Source organism: Amphiprion ocellaris, chromosome 12 (genome assembly GCF_022539595.1).
Source record: "Amphiprion ocellaris isolate individual 3 ecotype Okinawa chromosome 12, ASM2253959v1, whole genome shotgun sequence".
In the NCBI taxonomy this organism is placed as follows: Eukaryota; Metazoa; Chordata; class Actinopteri; family Pomacentridae; genus Amphiprion; species Amphiprion ocellaris.
Window position 1 is genome coordinate 5,131,102 of NC_072777.1, and position 15,320 is coordinate 5,146,421.

At 42.7% G+C, this 15,320-nt stretch overlaps 2 protein-coding genes across 3 annotated transcripts; both read right to left on the minus strand.

Moving 5' to 3' along the window:
• Nucleotides 1-240: 240 nt before the first annotated feature.
• slc30a1a (solute carrier family 30 member 1a) lies at nt 241-5,078 on the minus strand. Its single transcript, XM_023297020.3, has 2 exons — nt 4,149-5,078; nt 241-2,914 (listed from the first exon to the last, which is right to left on the minus strand). Exons 1-2 carry the CDS (start codon nt 4,720-4,722, stop codon nt 2,016-2,018), a joined length of 1,473 nt encoding a protein of 490 aa, XP_023152788.2. The 5' UTR covers nt 4,723-5,078; the 3' UTR covers nt 241-2,015.
• A 790-nt stretch (nt 5,079-5,868) lies between these two features.
• Nucleotides 5,869-12,796, minus strand: nek2 (NIMA-related kinase 2). 2 transcript variants are annotated; one of them, XM_023296994.3, is made up of 10 exons: nt 11,689-12,796; nt 11,455-11,570; nt 10,026-10,243; nt 9,184-9,424; nt 8,275-8,357; nt 8,057-8,183; nt 7,679-7,913; nt 7,010-7,064; nt 6,814-6,890; nt 5,869-6,497 (listed from the first exon to the last, which is right to left on the minus strand). In XM_023296994.3, the coding sequence occupies exons 2-10, from the start codon at nt 11,548-11,550 to the stop codon at nt 6,292-6,294; spliced, it is 1,338 nt and encodes a 445-aa protein (XP_023152762.2). In that variant the 5' UTR covers nt 11,551-11,570; nt 11,689-12,796; the 3' UTR covers nt 5,869-6,291. The 2 variants fall into 2 exon arrangements, with proteins under 2 accessions (XP_023152762.2, XP_023152761.2); XM_023296993.3 differs by having other exon boundaries at nt 11,455-11,557; nt 11,689-12,201.
• Nucleotides 12,797-15,320: the final 2,524 nt, after the last annotated feature.

Genomic DNA, 15,320 nt, shown 5'->3' on the forward strand with positions numbered 1-15,320 from the left:
GCAGGAAGGACGGCCTGACAGTGAAAGGTGCTCATGATTTTGCTGTAGCTTGTAAAGTCAGACTCTGGAAAATTAAATTTTCAAAAACCATTTGTTTTCTTTGGCTTTTTTTCTTGATTTTAAACCTTATTCCCTTTGTTCTATCCCCAATCTGTCCTCTCTTCTTTCTTAATCATTTTCTTGTGCCCCACATAAAAACACACTGAGAAGTAAAAGCAGAGAAAGTACGACTAAGACAAGTTTGGGTTCTTCAACTGTACCAAACAGCCATATTTTGTTTTTATTTCACAATGACACATTGGACAGGTACTGTAGATATATATTTATATGTATATATATCAAAAACACATCAGCTGATGCGTCATATCTAAAATTAAAAAAAAAACAAAACACTTTTGTTTTCCATTTGCACATAGAGCTCAAGTCATAAAAGACAGAATAAAAGTGACCAAACATTACAAATGAAGAAAAATACATTTCCCAGCACATATTTCTATATTGCATACACATTAAATTGAGAGTGGAAATATGAAACGTATCAATAGAACAACTCTGGATGATATCTGTGCTGATGAGGGAAAAAGTCATACAATTTCAAAGGCCACCATATGGACTTTAATTCAGCAAACAGCCAGCTCAACTGTCCAAAGAAAGCAGAGGACAGACGAGCTATAAGATGAGTCATTCCCAACACAGTTATGAGTAATATTGGAGGATACCAGCAGGCGCTGGTAAGCAGCAACTCAAGCTCTTAGCGGAGCCGGTAAAAGTCGAACACCAGGTCTCAGTTTGGTCATGCAAACATAGCAGAACGTCCTGGAAATAGAAAAACTCCCTCAGCATGGATTGTGACAAGGTGCTGGACACATTCATGACGATTTCGAAACAAAAAAAAAATAAATCAACCAACAGCCACCATCAGAAAGCTTTCCAGTACAGATTCACACAGACAATAGTGTTTCACTAATGGCATACAGTGCTCATTGCTTCACAACACACAACCCTCTGGCTTGCAAGGCATCAAATTTATGAATAAACATTGAATTAGATGACGGTGCCGTCACAAGAAGTTCCTTTACGCTGTGTCTATGATACTTAGTGCTATACCACAACAGTTTGTTTCGTTTTTCTCCTCATTTAAAAGGCAAAGTGAGAGTGTTGATACGGCTTTTGCATCCAAACTGATGACTGCAATTAAAACTGAGTCAAGGCCAGAGAAAAAGTCTGAAAAAACAAAATAATTATAAAAACATCACGTCTGAAAAAACTGACTACAGCATAGATGGTCGGTCAAAAAATTCCAAGACAGAAAAGTTGCAAAAATGTCTCTATCATCCAAACTAAATATTACAAACAGCATCTACAGAGAGAAATAGATCATTTCTAATAACTTAAATACTTAAATTATTATGCAATACAATACTATTCCACTTGGGGCCAGAGGGTAAGAAAATAGATCTGCTCAAAGCCTACACAAAAAAGAAACTAAAAAGGCAGACTCTTTAGCCAGCAGGTCCATAGGCTCAAACTAAATAACCTAACGTGTGCTCAGACTTGCATGAGTTGTGTTGTGTCCGTTTGGAGGAGAGGGCGTCTCTCTGATCCCTTCAGTCCAGTGAGAAGCTTTGGCACAGAAACACCAGAGGACACAGTGCTAATGAGGGACACTCATGCAGGCCTCGCTCCAGTCCTGGAGGAGATGAGGTCAGTGAACCCCAACATGCATCGCAACCAAACCGCCGGGGCTACAGACAGCAAGAGGGGCCGAGGAGAGGCTGGGAGGGGCTGAGGGTAGAATGTGGAGCGAGAAGTAAGAGATGGAAAGAAACTAAGGCTCAAATGCATGAACAAGGTGGGAGTGGGGTGGTGGTTTCAGCCATATAGTAATGTAATAACAGAGAATGAAAGGATTTTCCTATCGGGGCAACGACAGCTTCCTGCACATGACAATGATGTTTTTGCCCCAAAGTGGTAGTTTTCCTGCTTCTCCTCTGTTTCTTTGTGTCCCCTCCATCTCACAGAGACGACTCCACCTCTCTGGCGACGGTGACCTCGGCGTCGGCCCGAGGGCGGACCTGAACGGCCGCGGCCTGCTCCGAGGTCTCGCTGATCACCTCCAGGGCGGAAGCGGCGGCCTTAGAGTCACTGCCGGCCTTCTTGTCGGCGTTGGGTTTGTCCGCAGAGCCGCAGCACAGCTTGGGGGCGCACTGAGTCCGACAGGAGAGCTCGCACAGGGAGTCCCGAGACTCAGAGTTGAACGTGACGAACTCGGGCTGGATGGTGGTGGCGTGGATGCCCTCATCGTGGAAGAAGTCCTTGATACGTTTGGCCACCTCCATGTAAGACGTGGGGTCGTGGCACTTGATGTGCGCCGTCGCGATGATGCGGCTCCCGGCCAGCTGCCAGATGTGCAGCTCGTGGATGGCGAGCACGCCGTCCAGGCTCAGCAGCCGCTCGTTGACCCGGTGCATGTTGATCTGCTTGGGCACAGTCTGCAGCAGGATGAGGGCCGACTCCTTCAGGAGCGGGTAGGTGGTGTACAGCAGGATGCACACCATGATGAGGCAGAGCGTGGGGTCCAGGTAAAGAACCCAGCAGGGGCCGGCGGTCTTCATGGCCGTCACCGTCGGACCTTCCAGCAGGTCGACGAGAGTGTGGTTGACGTGCTTGTGGTCCGTGGTGTGGGTGTTGATGCACGGGTTCACGCACATTTCGCCGGCTTTGCAGGGCTGCCACACGAAGATGAGCACCAGAGCATTAACCACCACGATGACCGAGCCCAGAGCGTCGCCTAGCACGTGCAGGAAGACCCCGCGCATGTTGAGCTGCGACGACGAGTCGTGCTCGTGGTCCATCTCGTCGAAGTGGGTGTTTCCGTTCATCTGCACCTCTGCGCTGTCTTTACAGTTGATTTCTGAAGATACAAAAGACAGAAAGGATAGTTTAGTTTACTGGAGTTCAATAACCAGATGGACTTTGACACTGAGATACAAACACAGCATTTAGGGGCTGTACACAGACCAAGAAGTGTAACAGAAAGAAATGCTGTGTGTAGGAACTCAGCTCATACAACCAATCACCCTGCAAGAAGAAGATTCTAAGAGGATACTATGAGCGGTTAAATTGTTTACATACATCATTTGAGGTTGAAGCACAAGCCCGTGTGAACTGTGACACTGCGTAGTAATTCACATTAAGCAAATTCTATTAGTAATTGGAGGCCGTGTGGCGGTGCACACATCGCTGAGGGCACGGCACCGGCTCGCTTCCTTCCCAGGACACCACTGGGTCATTCATCAACGGCTAATGGTGTGTCTGGGGCTGTCGACTCCACGGCTACATTGATGTATAACCCCATAACAGCAATCAGCACACAGAGGAGGAGGGAATATAGTCCCCATTTATTGAAACTGGCAGGGCTTAACAGTGTGGGGGAGAAAAGGTCTTCTGTATGGGTTTAACCCTTCCATGAGCGAGCGAGGGGGGATAGACTGACCAGCAGTGGGCACAGGGAAGCTTTTTGGGGCAATATGCTGCTTTATAATCAACAAGCGGATGCAAAACTCTTGACTTACTGGCACATAGAAATGGAAGAAACCAAATACCAGAACATGGCTGTTACAATCAGCCCATCGCAGTTTAAAAACAATGCATTCACTTGTGCGCAAAGTGTGGAAATTCAGTTACCATAAACCACAAGACCTTAAAAATCTTTGCTCAAATCTGGCATTTGTTAAAAAACAGGATGTTTCAGAAGCTTGCACACGTTTCCATGAGTCAGTTGATGGCGGTCAGTATTACAAAACACGCAACCCGAGACTTCAACGGTGATGGTTTCCAAGGATAGAATGACCCAACAAAAATGTGATACCAAACACATATGTCTAAATACCACAGCTGTCAAGTAAACAATGAGGATTAGTTACTTAGGCAGTCCCTCAGGGAAGCCTGGAGACATATCGATGTACAGTTATGCAATCTGGACTGTTAACAATGAAGATAAGTCTGGCACATGCTGTCAGATTAATGGTGGGACACAATGGGGCTGGATTTGGAGAGTTAGGGCAGTTCTTACTGGGCTGTAGTGGGCACATTTGAACAAAACATATACAAACAAGAGAAATTAGGTTGCAGATGATCATATTTACCATTTCTTGGCCTCGTCTCACCCGGGCTGTTGTGATTCCCCACCAAATTGTTAGTCTCCTCTCCTGAGGATCCATTCCCAGCCTTCTGGGATTTACCGGCTTTACTCCTCTTGTTCTTACTCCCGTGCGAGTGACCCCCGTGGGAGTGCCCGTGGCCTCCTCCGGCGTGCCCGTGGAACAGGCAGAGACCGAGCAGGTTGATCAGGAGCCCCGCGGCGCCGACCCCGGCGACCACCTCCGGGCTGTCGATCTCGTGGGGCTCGGTGAAGCGCTCGATCGCCTCCAGGACTATGGTGAAGCACAGCGCCGTGAGGAAGACGGCGTTGACCAGAGCCCCCATCACCTCCGCCCGGATCCAGCCGAAGGTGTTCTTGTTGGTCGCCTGGGTTTTCTCGGCGAATCTCACCGCGACCAGAGCGACCACCAGCGCGATGACGTCCGACAGCATATGAAAGGAGTCGGACAGCATCGACAGAGAGGAGGTGATCCGACTGACCACCACTTCCACAATGAAAAACCCAAAAGTCAATGAGAGCATGCATAGCAGCCGGACGCGATTGGGCTCACAAGCCATTTTTTCTGTCCTCACGGTCCTTCGTTGATTCAAGTTTCGGGGTTAAATTGCTGTTTCTTCTTATCTTCTGTCGAAATCAGCCGAACATCAGCGAGCTAGCTTCAACTCCGAGCTAACGACTTAAGCTAGCTGGCTCCCTGAGACAATACGACCAATGCTAACGGCGTCCTCGTATTCTACTGATATCTGGCGACGGCAGCATCACTCGGCAACATCTGAAGGCAAACGCCGGCGAAAACGGTCCTAGATTCTAATCAAACCGTTTAAGTTCGCCGTGGTCCTCTCCAGCATATCCCAGGTTCGTTTGCCGACGAGCTCCGATTTGCAGACGGCTGAAACTTTGCACCCGAGCCGGTAAACTTTCCACACGGAACACGGCGGCTGGAGGACACGCCCGGGACGATTCCTATTGGTTGACGGGATACGAGGAGGAATACTGTTGGTCATATTTTTGCCAGTCTCTCAAGTAGGCGGAGCCAAATAAGCCAGACAACAGCGGTTGCTACGCACGCTAACGGCAGCTGTAGTCTCGCGATAACACCGTTAATTGGTTTGTAGATCTAATCTTGTATCAGTCAAAACTTGGTATCAGATACTCAACCGCCGTCTGAGTAAATGAGCACTTTCATTTAGCTTTTTATTTATTCAGCATTTTCATTGATTTCTCATCACTGAAAATGATCCAATCAATTAACTAAAGAAGTAGCGTTTATTTCCTAATTTAAATGTCTGTTAGCTCTTGCTATTGCCTTAACTATTTTACAATTTAACAGTTGTGCTCCCACACTTGCACTGCATTTTTTTAAAAATATAATTGTCTTTGATAGAGTTAATCCAAATGGTTTCAGCAAACAAACTAAATACTGTTTATTTTTCAATCAACTGAAAACACTAATGAAAAAGCATCCCTCTGAATCCTATCCATTTGAATGTAAGATGAAGGATTCCCAGGTGTGAAGGCTTTTCATCATGGAGAGAAGCCTCTGGAAGTTGTGTTTGACTTTTCATGGGAAACTGATGACCCCTTGTGGGAACTACCAGCCTTTATTAAACAGTGTCTGTGTGGTGTAATTGTAATGCAAATGAAACACTGGTTTGCAGCAATTCTTACAGTGAAAGTGAACCGTCTCATAACAATAATGCATCTTAGTTTCATACATTTATTACAAATTGAAATTTCCATCTTGATAGTAACATGTTAATTGTCATCACAGGTACATGAGTTATTTTACATTGACTGCTCTCTCTTCATGTACAAATAAATCCAAGAATCTTCTCTTTTATGTCTCCTGGTGTAACATTTGTGAAAGAAACAAAACAATACAGCAAGAATATACAGTACAGTGACAATCACAATAGCTGCCTGTAATATCTACACACACACTCATCAAACCATCCATCTAAAAATACACTAAAAAGCTCGTTATAACAGGTAACGATGCATTGGGTTGAGTTGTTTGGCTTCATAGCTACTCAGCAATCATAAATAAATTCTAAGCTACATCCAGCTGTTACGACTCTGAGCTATCAGAAGTTTTCTTCAGCCATGAGTCGGTCATGTGAGTTTGATCAGCGAATGTCCAGGATCTGCCGGCTCTTGAACTGACACATCTTCTCCACTTCGTTCAGTGTTTGTGCTCGCAGATTGGCCACCTGCAGCCTCCTCAGCATCACCTCCTGGGACGTCACGCTCTGGCGACTATCGGGCCGCTGGTTCTCTTTGCTCTCTCCTGCAAAGTGGACTTTCTTCTTGCCCGGTGACAAGCTGTCCACATCTAGAGCCAAACAGCGAGAAGTCAAGTAACTGATTAACAAAGATCGGACTGAGCGTTACATCATGGGGCAGCCCTAATTACAATTATTACAATCAAACATGATGGCTAGATTTGACTTTGTCATGTGTGCAGTATGTTAAAATGCAAGTTTAATTTAAATTCTGCGTTATTGGTGTATAAAAACTTTATTTACATGATATATAAAAAAATAAATATACTTGATATCAGTCATTGGAATTCTAGACAGACACATTAACACATAAAAACACTGCTCAGCTCTGGTCTTGGTTCAGAAGTCTCCGCTTGATTCCCATACCTATGTCTTTGCCATAGAACGGTGCTAGTTCCCTCTGCTGCTGTAGGCGGCTGCAGTTCTTCAGTAAACTCTCAGCTCTGAAACAGCGGATCACCAAGAACAAAGATGTACTAACCAGCGGGAAACGCAGCAAGAATTATTCTACCGAATGTGCAAACTAGGCAAAACGACCGTCTCTTTTTCAAGAAAGTTTTACCGTGACAGCTTCTCATTTGACAGTCGCTCACGAACACACAGCTCCTGCTCCCTTTCTGCCATTAAAAGACAAAAAAAAAGACCGTTTTAGCGGTGGAATTTATGTTACTGGTGTGTTGCAACCAATTTAATGCTTGCATTTGTAGATTTTAGACACATATATAGACGGACACACATTTAGACTGCAGCATGTAATCTGTACTGTCAGCTAGGAGCTGCAGGTGTGGAAGTAGGTCAACATTTGGTTGGGGCACTCCTGTCACGAGCAACATGAACAAACCTGTTCCACCTAGCAACTTTCCTCACCTACACTGCCATCTTTTCATTATCTTAATCCGAGTATGTTCTGCATACAACCTTAAATGTATTTTATTAAAACAAAAAAATAACATAATGCCCATAAGACACATACAGAATTATTTTTCAGGATTTTGTACAAGAGCAATGAACACAAACAGATGTTAATGAAACACTGTTTATATAAAAAATACACATGTTATATTTAAAAATGTTTCCCAGAGTCCACAGCAATACTAATCTTTCATCATAAGCAGCTTTGAATAAGTCAATGCAGTAAAATGCGGCCGGTCAGCAGGGGTCACACCGTCTCCTGACTGACCTGGAATTGAGGTCTGAGTGGCACAAATGGAGCTAAAAATAAAAGCCTTACTCTCCAGCCTTTCCTCACGTTCCTTCAGAGCCTGTTCTCTGTCCCGCAGCGCCTGTTCCCTCATTCTGAGCTCTGCAGGTGAGGCGGGCGCCGGTTCGGTCGGTTTGTGGACGGGACATTCGGAGTCGTCCGGTCTCCTTCGGGGTCGCAGCTGCGTCCTCCGCTGCTCCTCGGCGACCGCATCACTCAGCAGGCTGCTCTGGAGGATTGACTCCACAGAAGGCCTCATATAGTCCTGGCAATGGAGCGGACAGATTAATCTACCCCGACTGCACCGAGACACAAAGGGGGTAGCTGATAGCACTGGCACGCTGCCTGGGAAAGTCAACTGCTGTCTCCAACCACATTACGGCATTGTCAAATAATTCTTCTTCTAACCTTTAGGTTGAGCATTTTGTTGAGTAGGGTGTTCAGTTCCTCAGAGTAGCGGTAGGGGATTCTTCTGAACTTCCCCTCCCTGATCTTTTCTGCCAGCTCTCTCTGGTTGTAAGCAGTAAATGGAGGCCTAGATGGGAAAAACACAGGAGAAACTGACTGATCTGCAGCCACACAGTTTGCTGGGAAACCCGGGAAAGCAGAGGAGTTGAACGACTTACGATAATGCACAAAGTTCATACAGCAAACATCCCAGTGACCAAATGTCAGACTTCTCGTTGTACGACATCCTGTTTATTTGCTCCTGAAGAAAAGAGAGATAGCGACAAGTGACAAATAGTGACGAGGGTGGCTGCTCAAGATACGAGGATTTTTAGGCCTAAAAGAAACCTCTTAATGTAAAAATAAGAACAAAGCAAGTTCTCCTGGAAATGCACGCTTCTTTATTACACCAATGATAAAAAATAAACAGTTGAACCGACATCAGAAATGTTGGCGAGAGTGTGGAGAACTTGATGTAGATCACTCACATACTTTTTGGAAATGTCAGAAAATAACTGTGTTTTGGGAAACTATGTGAAGAGCTACAACAAATAATGGGTTATAAGGTCCCTTTGAGTTGCAGTGTGCTCTGATTTTGTAATTTCTCTGAAGAGAGTGTGATGGGAAATGACAGATACTTAATTAAAATACTGCTAATAGCATGTAAAAAGGCCATAGCGAGAAACTGGGGGAAAATAGGACCACAAAACAAAGGACCAACGGCTGATATTTCTGAGGAAATCTATATAACGGAAAAGTTAACTCACAAACTGAGACTACAGGAAGCACAAATGGACAAAAAATGGACTAAGTGGACAGAATACAGGACTCGAAATGGCAACGTTGGAAGGGAACAAGAGTAAAATTATGATTAATAGGACTGAAGGATGATGCAGATGCTGTTACTACCCAGGCAATGTTCAATTATTTTGTTTGTTTTTCTTGGTTTGTGTAATTGTCTAAAAATAAAAAAAACCTGAGTAAAAAAAAATTAAAATAAAAGCAGAGTCCCAATGAGGATGATCAAGAGATCAGAATTAATGCTCCAGATCTTCCCTAAATAATAATGTATTCAGAAGAAGACTCACAGGAGACATGTAGTAGGGTGTTCCAACAAACGTCTTTGCAAAGCTGGTGTCGTGGTTGAGGATCCTCGCGAGGCCGAAGTCGCCTAGCTTGACGTTCTGCTTGCTGTCAAGGAAGATGTTGGCTGGTTTCAGGTCTCTATGAAGAACCGTGGCCCTGCCGTCACTCCGTCTGTGACACTCCTTCAGGGCCAACGTGAGCTGAGCCATCATTCGTAGGATGAACTGCTCCTCCAGGTAACGTCTGCCGTGGGAAAAACGCAACCACTCTTAACCCTCCTGCTGTCCTCATTTACGGGTACCAAAAAATATTGCTTTCTTGTCTGAAAAAAATCAGCAAAAGATTTCCCCAAATTTCTGAAAATTTGGAAAACCTTCAGGAAGAAAACTCCAATAATTCCTTAAATTTTTATTTTAAAAAAATCCCCCAAATTTGGCAAGAAATTTTTTGTAAATATTTTCAAAAAATGAGTAAAAATCTTCCAAAAAAATCTGAAAAATATCTAAAGTGATTACATCTATATCAGTAAAACTTCTAATATTTTCTTTAAGAACATTCACATAAAAAAAAAAAATTTGTGAATGTTCTTAGGAAACATTTTTAACATTTCTTTCTTTTCCACCAAAAAATATTCAAAGATTTCCCCAAAATGTTGAAAATGTGGACATCAGAAGTTTCACTGAGAAAATATATATTTTTTCCCCCACATTTTCAAACTTTAAAACGGTTCAATTTTTACCCGCAGGACAACACCAGGGTTAAGTCTGTAGACTCAGTCAAGCTGGAGGGAGATATAAATACACAAAACTAAAGTACATTGTGTTTGTAAAGACAGCATAGTTACCTTTCCTTGATGCAGCGGCTGATGAGACTGGACAGGTCCCCACCTTCACAATACTCCATTACAATATAGAGTGTAGTGTTGGTCCGGTCTATGATGCGGTCGTAGTACCTCACGATGTTCGGGTGCTTGAGCTCCCTCAGGAGGTTCACCTCTGACACCAGCATCTGCTTTTCACTCTCTGCCATGGTGCCATAATCCAACTCCTTCCACACCAGAATCTAAAGGACAACAGGCTTTAATGAACCAGAAGAACAGAGCTTAAAGGAAAACCCCTCATGAGTGGGAAAGGAGAGAAGTTATCAGCTAGAAGTCAGTGTGGTGATGGAGAATAACCAATTCACATCAGGTATTACACTATCCTAAAACAGACTAGAGATGCAACTGGAATCTGGGAAAGAAAGCTGTGGATATCAAAGCCAAGAATGACTGTTTTAACATCACTAATTCAGAATCAAAAAGCGGGCGTTGCACCGCTAACGTACGGAGAGTTAAGGCATACCACTTCTTATCTCTTTCTCCCAATTCTTAACCGTCGTCTCTCTCTACTCTTAAAGGGATAAGGGCCCCAAAAAAGCCTTAAAATACCATTAAACTACCACTGAAAAGATGTGGGAACACATTGCCCTGTCTGGCTGCTGTTTTGAATGTTAGACCAGGACATTTTAAGTTATGTCATCGCTTCATATAAGCTTGAGAATATGGCTGAGGGGATAATTAATCATTTTCAAATAGAAACTCCAATTTGAAACAATGCAATCTGCAAATTGCAAAAGACAAATTTAGAGGAATTCTGACCCAGAGTCGGTCATTATGTGACAGTCTTACTGGGCAATGCTCCTTTACATGCTTTAAATCGATTACACAATGAATTTTAGACTGCAGCTTGACTTCAAAAGTTAGCTATTGTCCACAATACATGAGACTTTTCTTATCGAGCATTAATAATAATAATAATAATAATAATAATCACAACTGACTACATTACATTCAGGTGTGTCAGCAGGTCCTTTACATTTTAAACATTTTGTTACATCTCTGCAATGAAAAACAAAGGTGTAAATAATAAATTATTGACGGCTATGTTCAGTTTAGCTGCTTGAGTTTGAGGCTGTTGGTAGTTTGCATCTTGCCACAGATTAATAAGACTCCTAATGATCAGCAAAACCTGAGCTTCTCCTCAAAATGTCCTCCAGGTAGAAGATCCAAAAGGGTTGGATTCACCACACGTTTGCAGAACACACTCCACCGCCTATTTTCATGAGTGTTTATGTTACATAATGTTGAAAACACCAACATGTGATTATTATTCCTTGTTTTAAGTGCTAAGCGTTGCCTCGCATCGAGTATGAAAAGCAGTCCGGTGGTCGCTCCGGACAGGTAACCGTTAGCTCCAGGTGTGCGGTGGTGTGTTTCTGTAAAAGCTACTCACTTTCCCGTCAGTTTTTCGTCTTATTTTCTGGCATCTTCCGTAGGAGCCGGAGCCGATGGTGTACAACACCTCGTAGTCTTCAACACGGGACGGCATCTTGTTTCTGTCAACGGACGCTAACGTTAAAAGTTACCGAACGTTACGTTAGCATCAATGTTCGGCTGTAGTTTCAACATAAAACTAAAGCAGCCGCTTCCAAATTAGAGTCTCAGTTCACTCTCGTACTGAGGATACCTTTCTCTGACGATAAAGATGAAGAAACAGGTCAAAAGTTTGCCTTTTGCCTTCTCTACTCGGCCGTTCACGCTTGTGTGTGTTGCAGTTGACAAAACAGGAAGCGCTCGCTCTTAGTTTAAATCGGTGCCGAAATCCTCTACTCTGATTGGTCCGCTCTGTCCGCACGACGGCTCCTGATTGGTCGGTGCGGGGACACAAGTTGTGAGGTTGCTAGGCGCCGGAGAACCGCGACAGCAGCGCGGGGTGATGACGCATGTTTAGCTCTCCACGTGGTGGCGCCAAAAACACACGGTGAAGTCAGAGTGTCGTGAAGGAGAGAGGGTCAGGAGATTTAATTATTTAGGAAAACTTTAAAGATGGTTTGATTTGATAAACAAAACAAAAACAAACATGGCATATGAACACCGACCCTGCAAAACACCTCAGACACTAAATGATTCAGCGCTCCAGTGCTGTTATTTTGTCTCAGAACAATCCTGTATTTTTATTGGTCCCCTCAACTTTTGACTGAGGAAATAAAACTTGCAGAGTCAGTAACTTCTTTTAAATTACTTTTAAGCCCACTTTTCTAGACTTGCTTTTATGTAAAGTTCACTTTTAGCTTCAGTTACATTGTTGTAATTGGAGTAATCTGCCAAAGATTCATATTCCAAGAATCTAATAAATAGATAAATTCAATAAATACATGGCCAAATTAATACTTTTAAAAAGATTTTTTTTTGGAATGTGTTTTTGGAACATTAGATCCTGTAATTTCAAACTTGCAAGTTCATATTTCACAAAAGCTTAGATTTATATTTTTCAAAAACTTATTTAACAGTGGTCACTGTTTAAAATGTCTGCTTTAAAAAAATCTATTTTAAATTTAATGTAATACACTCTTTTGGGTGAATTTGGGTTTCAGCTTTTTAAACTACTCTCACTTGTCTTTAGATACTAAACAGTCATGAACAGGTTTGTGTTGTGTCGCATGCAAAAGTACTGGACCTTAGAATTTTCTCAAGGAACAGTACAAGTGTCTGTGCAGAAAAACAATCAAGCAAAGCTTTCTAAAAATATCTTTAACCATCAACCAAGTAACATTTGCACATAACTAAATCAAAAAACGTTTTACGATTGTTTTAAAATCCTAATGTAACCAACTGACTTTCTGCAAACAATTCGATGGATCAGAATATCAAAAATTGCAAACAGGAGTAGAAAAATACCCCGCATATGAGATGTTTACAGTAAACTGTTGTTGTTTGTCATCTCTGACAGTGACTGATGTGATCCTCGGGGTTCGCTGGCCTCACCAGGCGTCCTCAGTTGTTCCTGAATAATGCGGAAAAGTTTCTGGCTATCTGGTCATTGGATTTGACCATCAGGACCACCTGAAGAGTCACCATCTGAGAGCAGCGACACGCAGCGACCTCTCACTCTGCTCCTATATCTGGACATCACATATGTCACAGGCTGCACGTACTGTGTGTCTAATAAACAGTCTGGCCTGAAGGAAGCGCTGATCATTTCAGACGCATCATTTCTGCAGGCGTCTTCTGTTAAAAACTGTTGAATTAATTTGAAAGAATTTGATATCAAGCATATACAGAAAGTACAGAAGACAGTATAAATTCCTTTCAGCGTTATCTGTTGATCTAATTGAACATGTTGGCTAAATAGTTGTGTACATGACTTTGTCATTTTGTGTCTTTTTGTGGTCTCTTTGTCCTATTTATGGTGTTTTTTATGATCATCGTGTGTCTGTTAATGGTCGTTTTGTGTCTGTTTGTGGTTGCTACGAGTCATTTTGTGCTCATTTTCTGTCTTTTTGTGGTCATTGTGTGTCTCTATACAGTCATTGTGCATGATTTTGAATAATTTAGTGTCTTTTTGTGATCAATTTATGCTTTGTAATGATGCTTTTGATGTAATTTTGTGTATTTTTGTGATGTGTAATTTCATGTCTCTGTGATCTTTTTGTGTTTATTTTGTGTTTTCATGGTTACTTTATGTTATATAGTGTGATTTTCTGGTCATTTTCTGTCTTTTTTTGGTCATAGTGTATCTCTATGTGGTGACTGTACATGATTTACAATCATTTTGTGGTCCCTTTGTCCTTTTAATGGTGTTTTTATGATCAGTAAAGCCAGTAGGTGCATAAACAGAACCCATAGGCCTGTTCTATAAAGCATCTTGAGAAAATCTGAATTGTAACTGGCGCTATAGAAATAAAATTTAATTGATTTGAATTGAAATCATTAGTCACTTAAAAGTAAATGCCAAAGATCTGCTGGTTTGGACTCCTTAAATGTAGTGATTTTTTGACTTTCTCTGTTTTATGTTGTGTTTCTGACTATTGCTCAGGAAAAAAAGAAGCAATTTGAAAGCATCATGTTGAGCTACTTTCTGACATTTTACAGAATTGATAAGAAAAACATAATTGGCAGTCTCAGACCAATTCCTCAAAATATTAAATATAACAACGCACTCTCCGTCTTCTCGATTATTCTGTCCTTTTCTGGAAAAGTTTGTGAATACCCACATTTTTTTAAACTTATCTCTGCGAAGCTGATCTCCACCTTATATTAGCTTCACATTTAATTCCTCGTCCTTATTTCCGCATAAGGATATTACAGTTGACATAACCTGATAAAATCTGGTTATTAACTGCACCTTTTCATCATATTCCTGATTTCCTGACACAAAATGAGAGCAAAGCAAAATTAGTTTCAGTTTAGATGTGCAAAGTCAAAGCCTGACTTGAAGTAAATCCTCCCTGTGACAGATAAAAGATGATTTCTCTCATTGACGTGTGATCCCTGCCCGAGATAAGCGCCATCTCTGGGATTTCGGTCGGTAAATGCTCCTCTCAGCGGGGCGGCTGCAGTTACGGTTGAAATTATCCTTTCAGGCCTGTCGGCTGCCAGCACCACACACTGACACCACTCACACCACCAAGAGAGTGAGAGCCCGAGCCGGTCTGTCAGTCTGCCTCTGCAAAGGTCACTCCTACAAAGAGCTGGAGGAGTTTGGACATCAGCCAGGAACAGTTGTGTGCAGGGTGGGTGGGGGCGAGTGGAAAACTGACAGCTAAAAACAACAGAGACGGTCGGATGCCCGAAGCCCATCTGACGTCAGCTGCCCCCGTTAAAGACCAGGAGTTGAGAGGGAGGGGCAGCGAGGACACACAGCTCCATCCCATAATAACCTCCTCACCTCTGCCAGGGTGACTGTGGGGTTGCCTCTGACTCCCTTTGTTTGGGTACATATCTTTTAATCGCACTTTCTTGAGGTGCTTCCTCCTCTGTTTCCTCCCTGTAGAATGAGATAAATGTAAAACAGCAACATTAAGCTAATGACTGGCTTGTTTCGCTCAGAGTATGATAAGAATATTGATAAATACTGATAACAACTGTTGTATCCACATGGTAAGTATGAGGCTGCAGCACAGACTATACACTGACTGTCCACTTTATTAGGTACACCTTGCTAGTAAAAGGTTGGACCCCATTTTACCTTCAGAACTGCCTTAATTCTTGGTGACATACTTTCAACAAGGTGTTGGAAACATTCCTCAGAGATTTTGCTCCATATTGACATGATAGCATCACACAGTTGCTGCAGATTTGTCAGCTGAACATCCATGA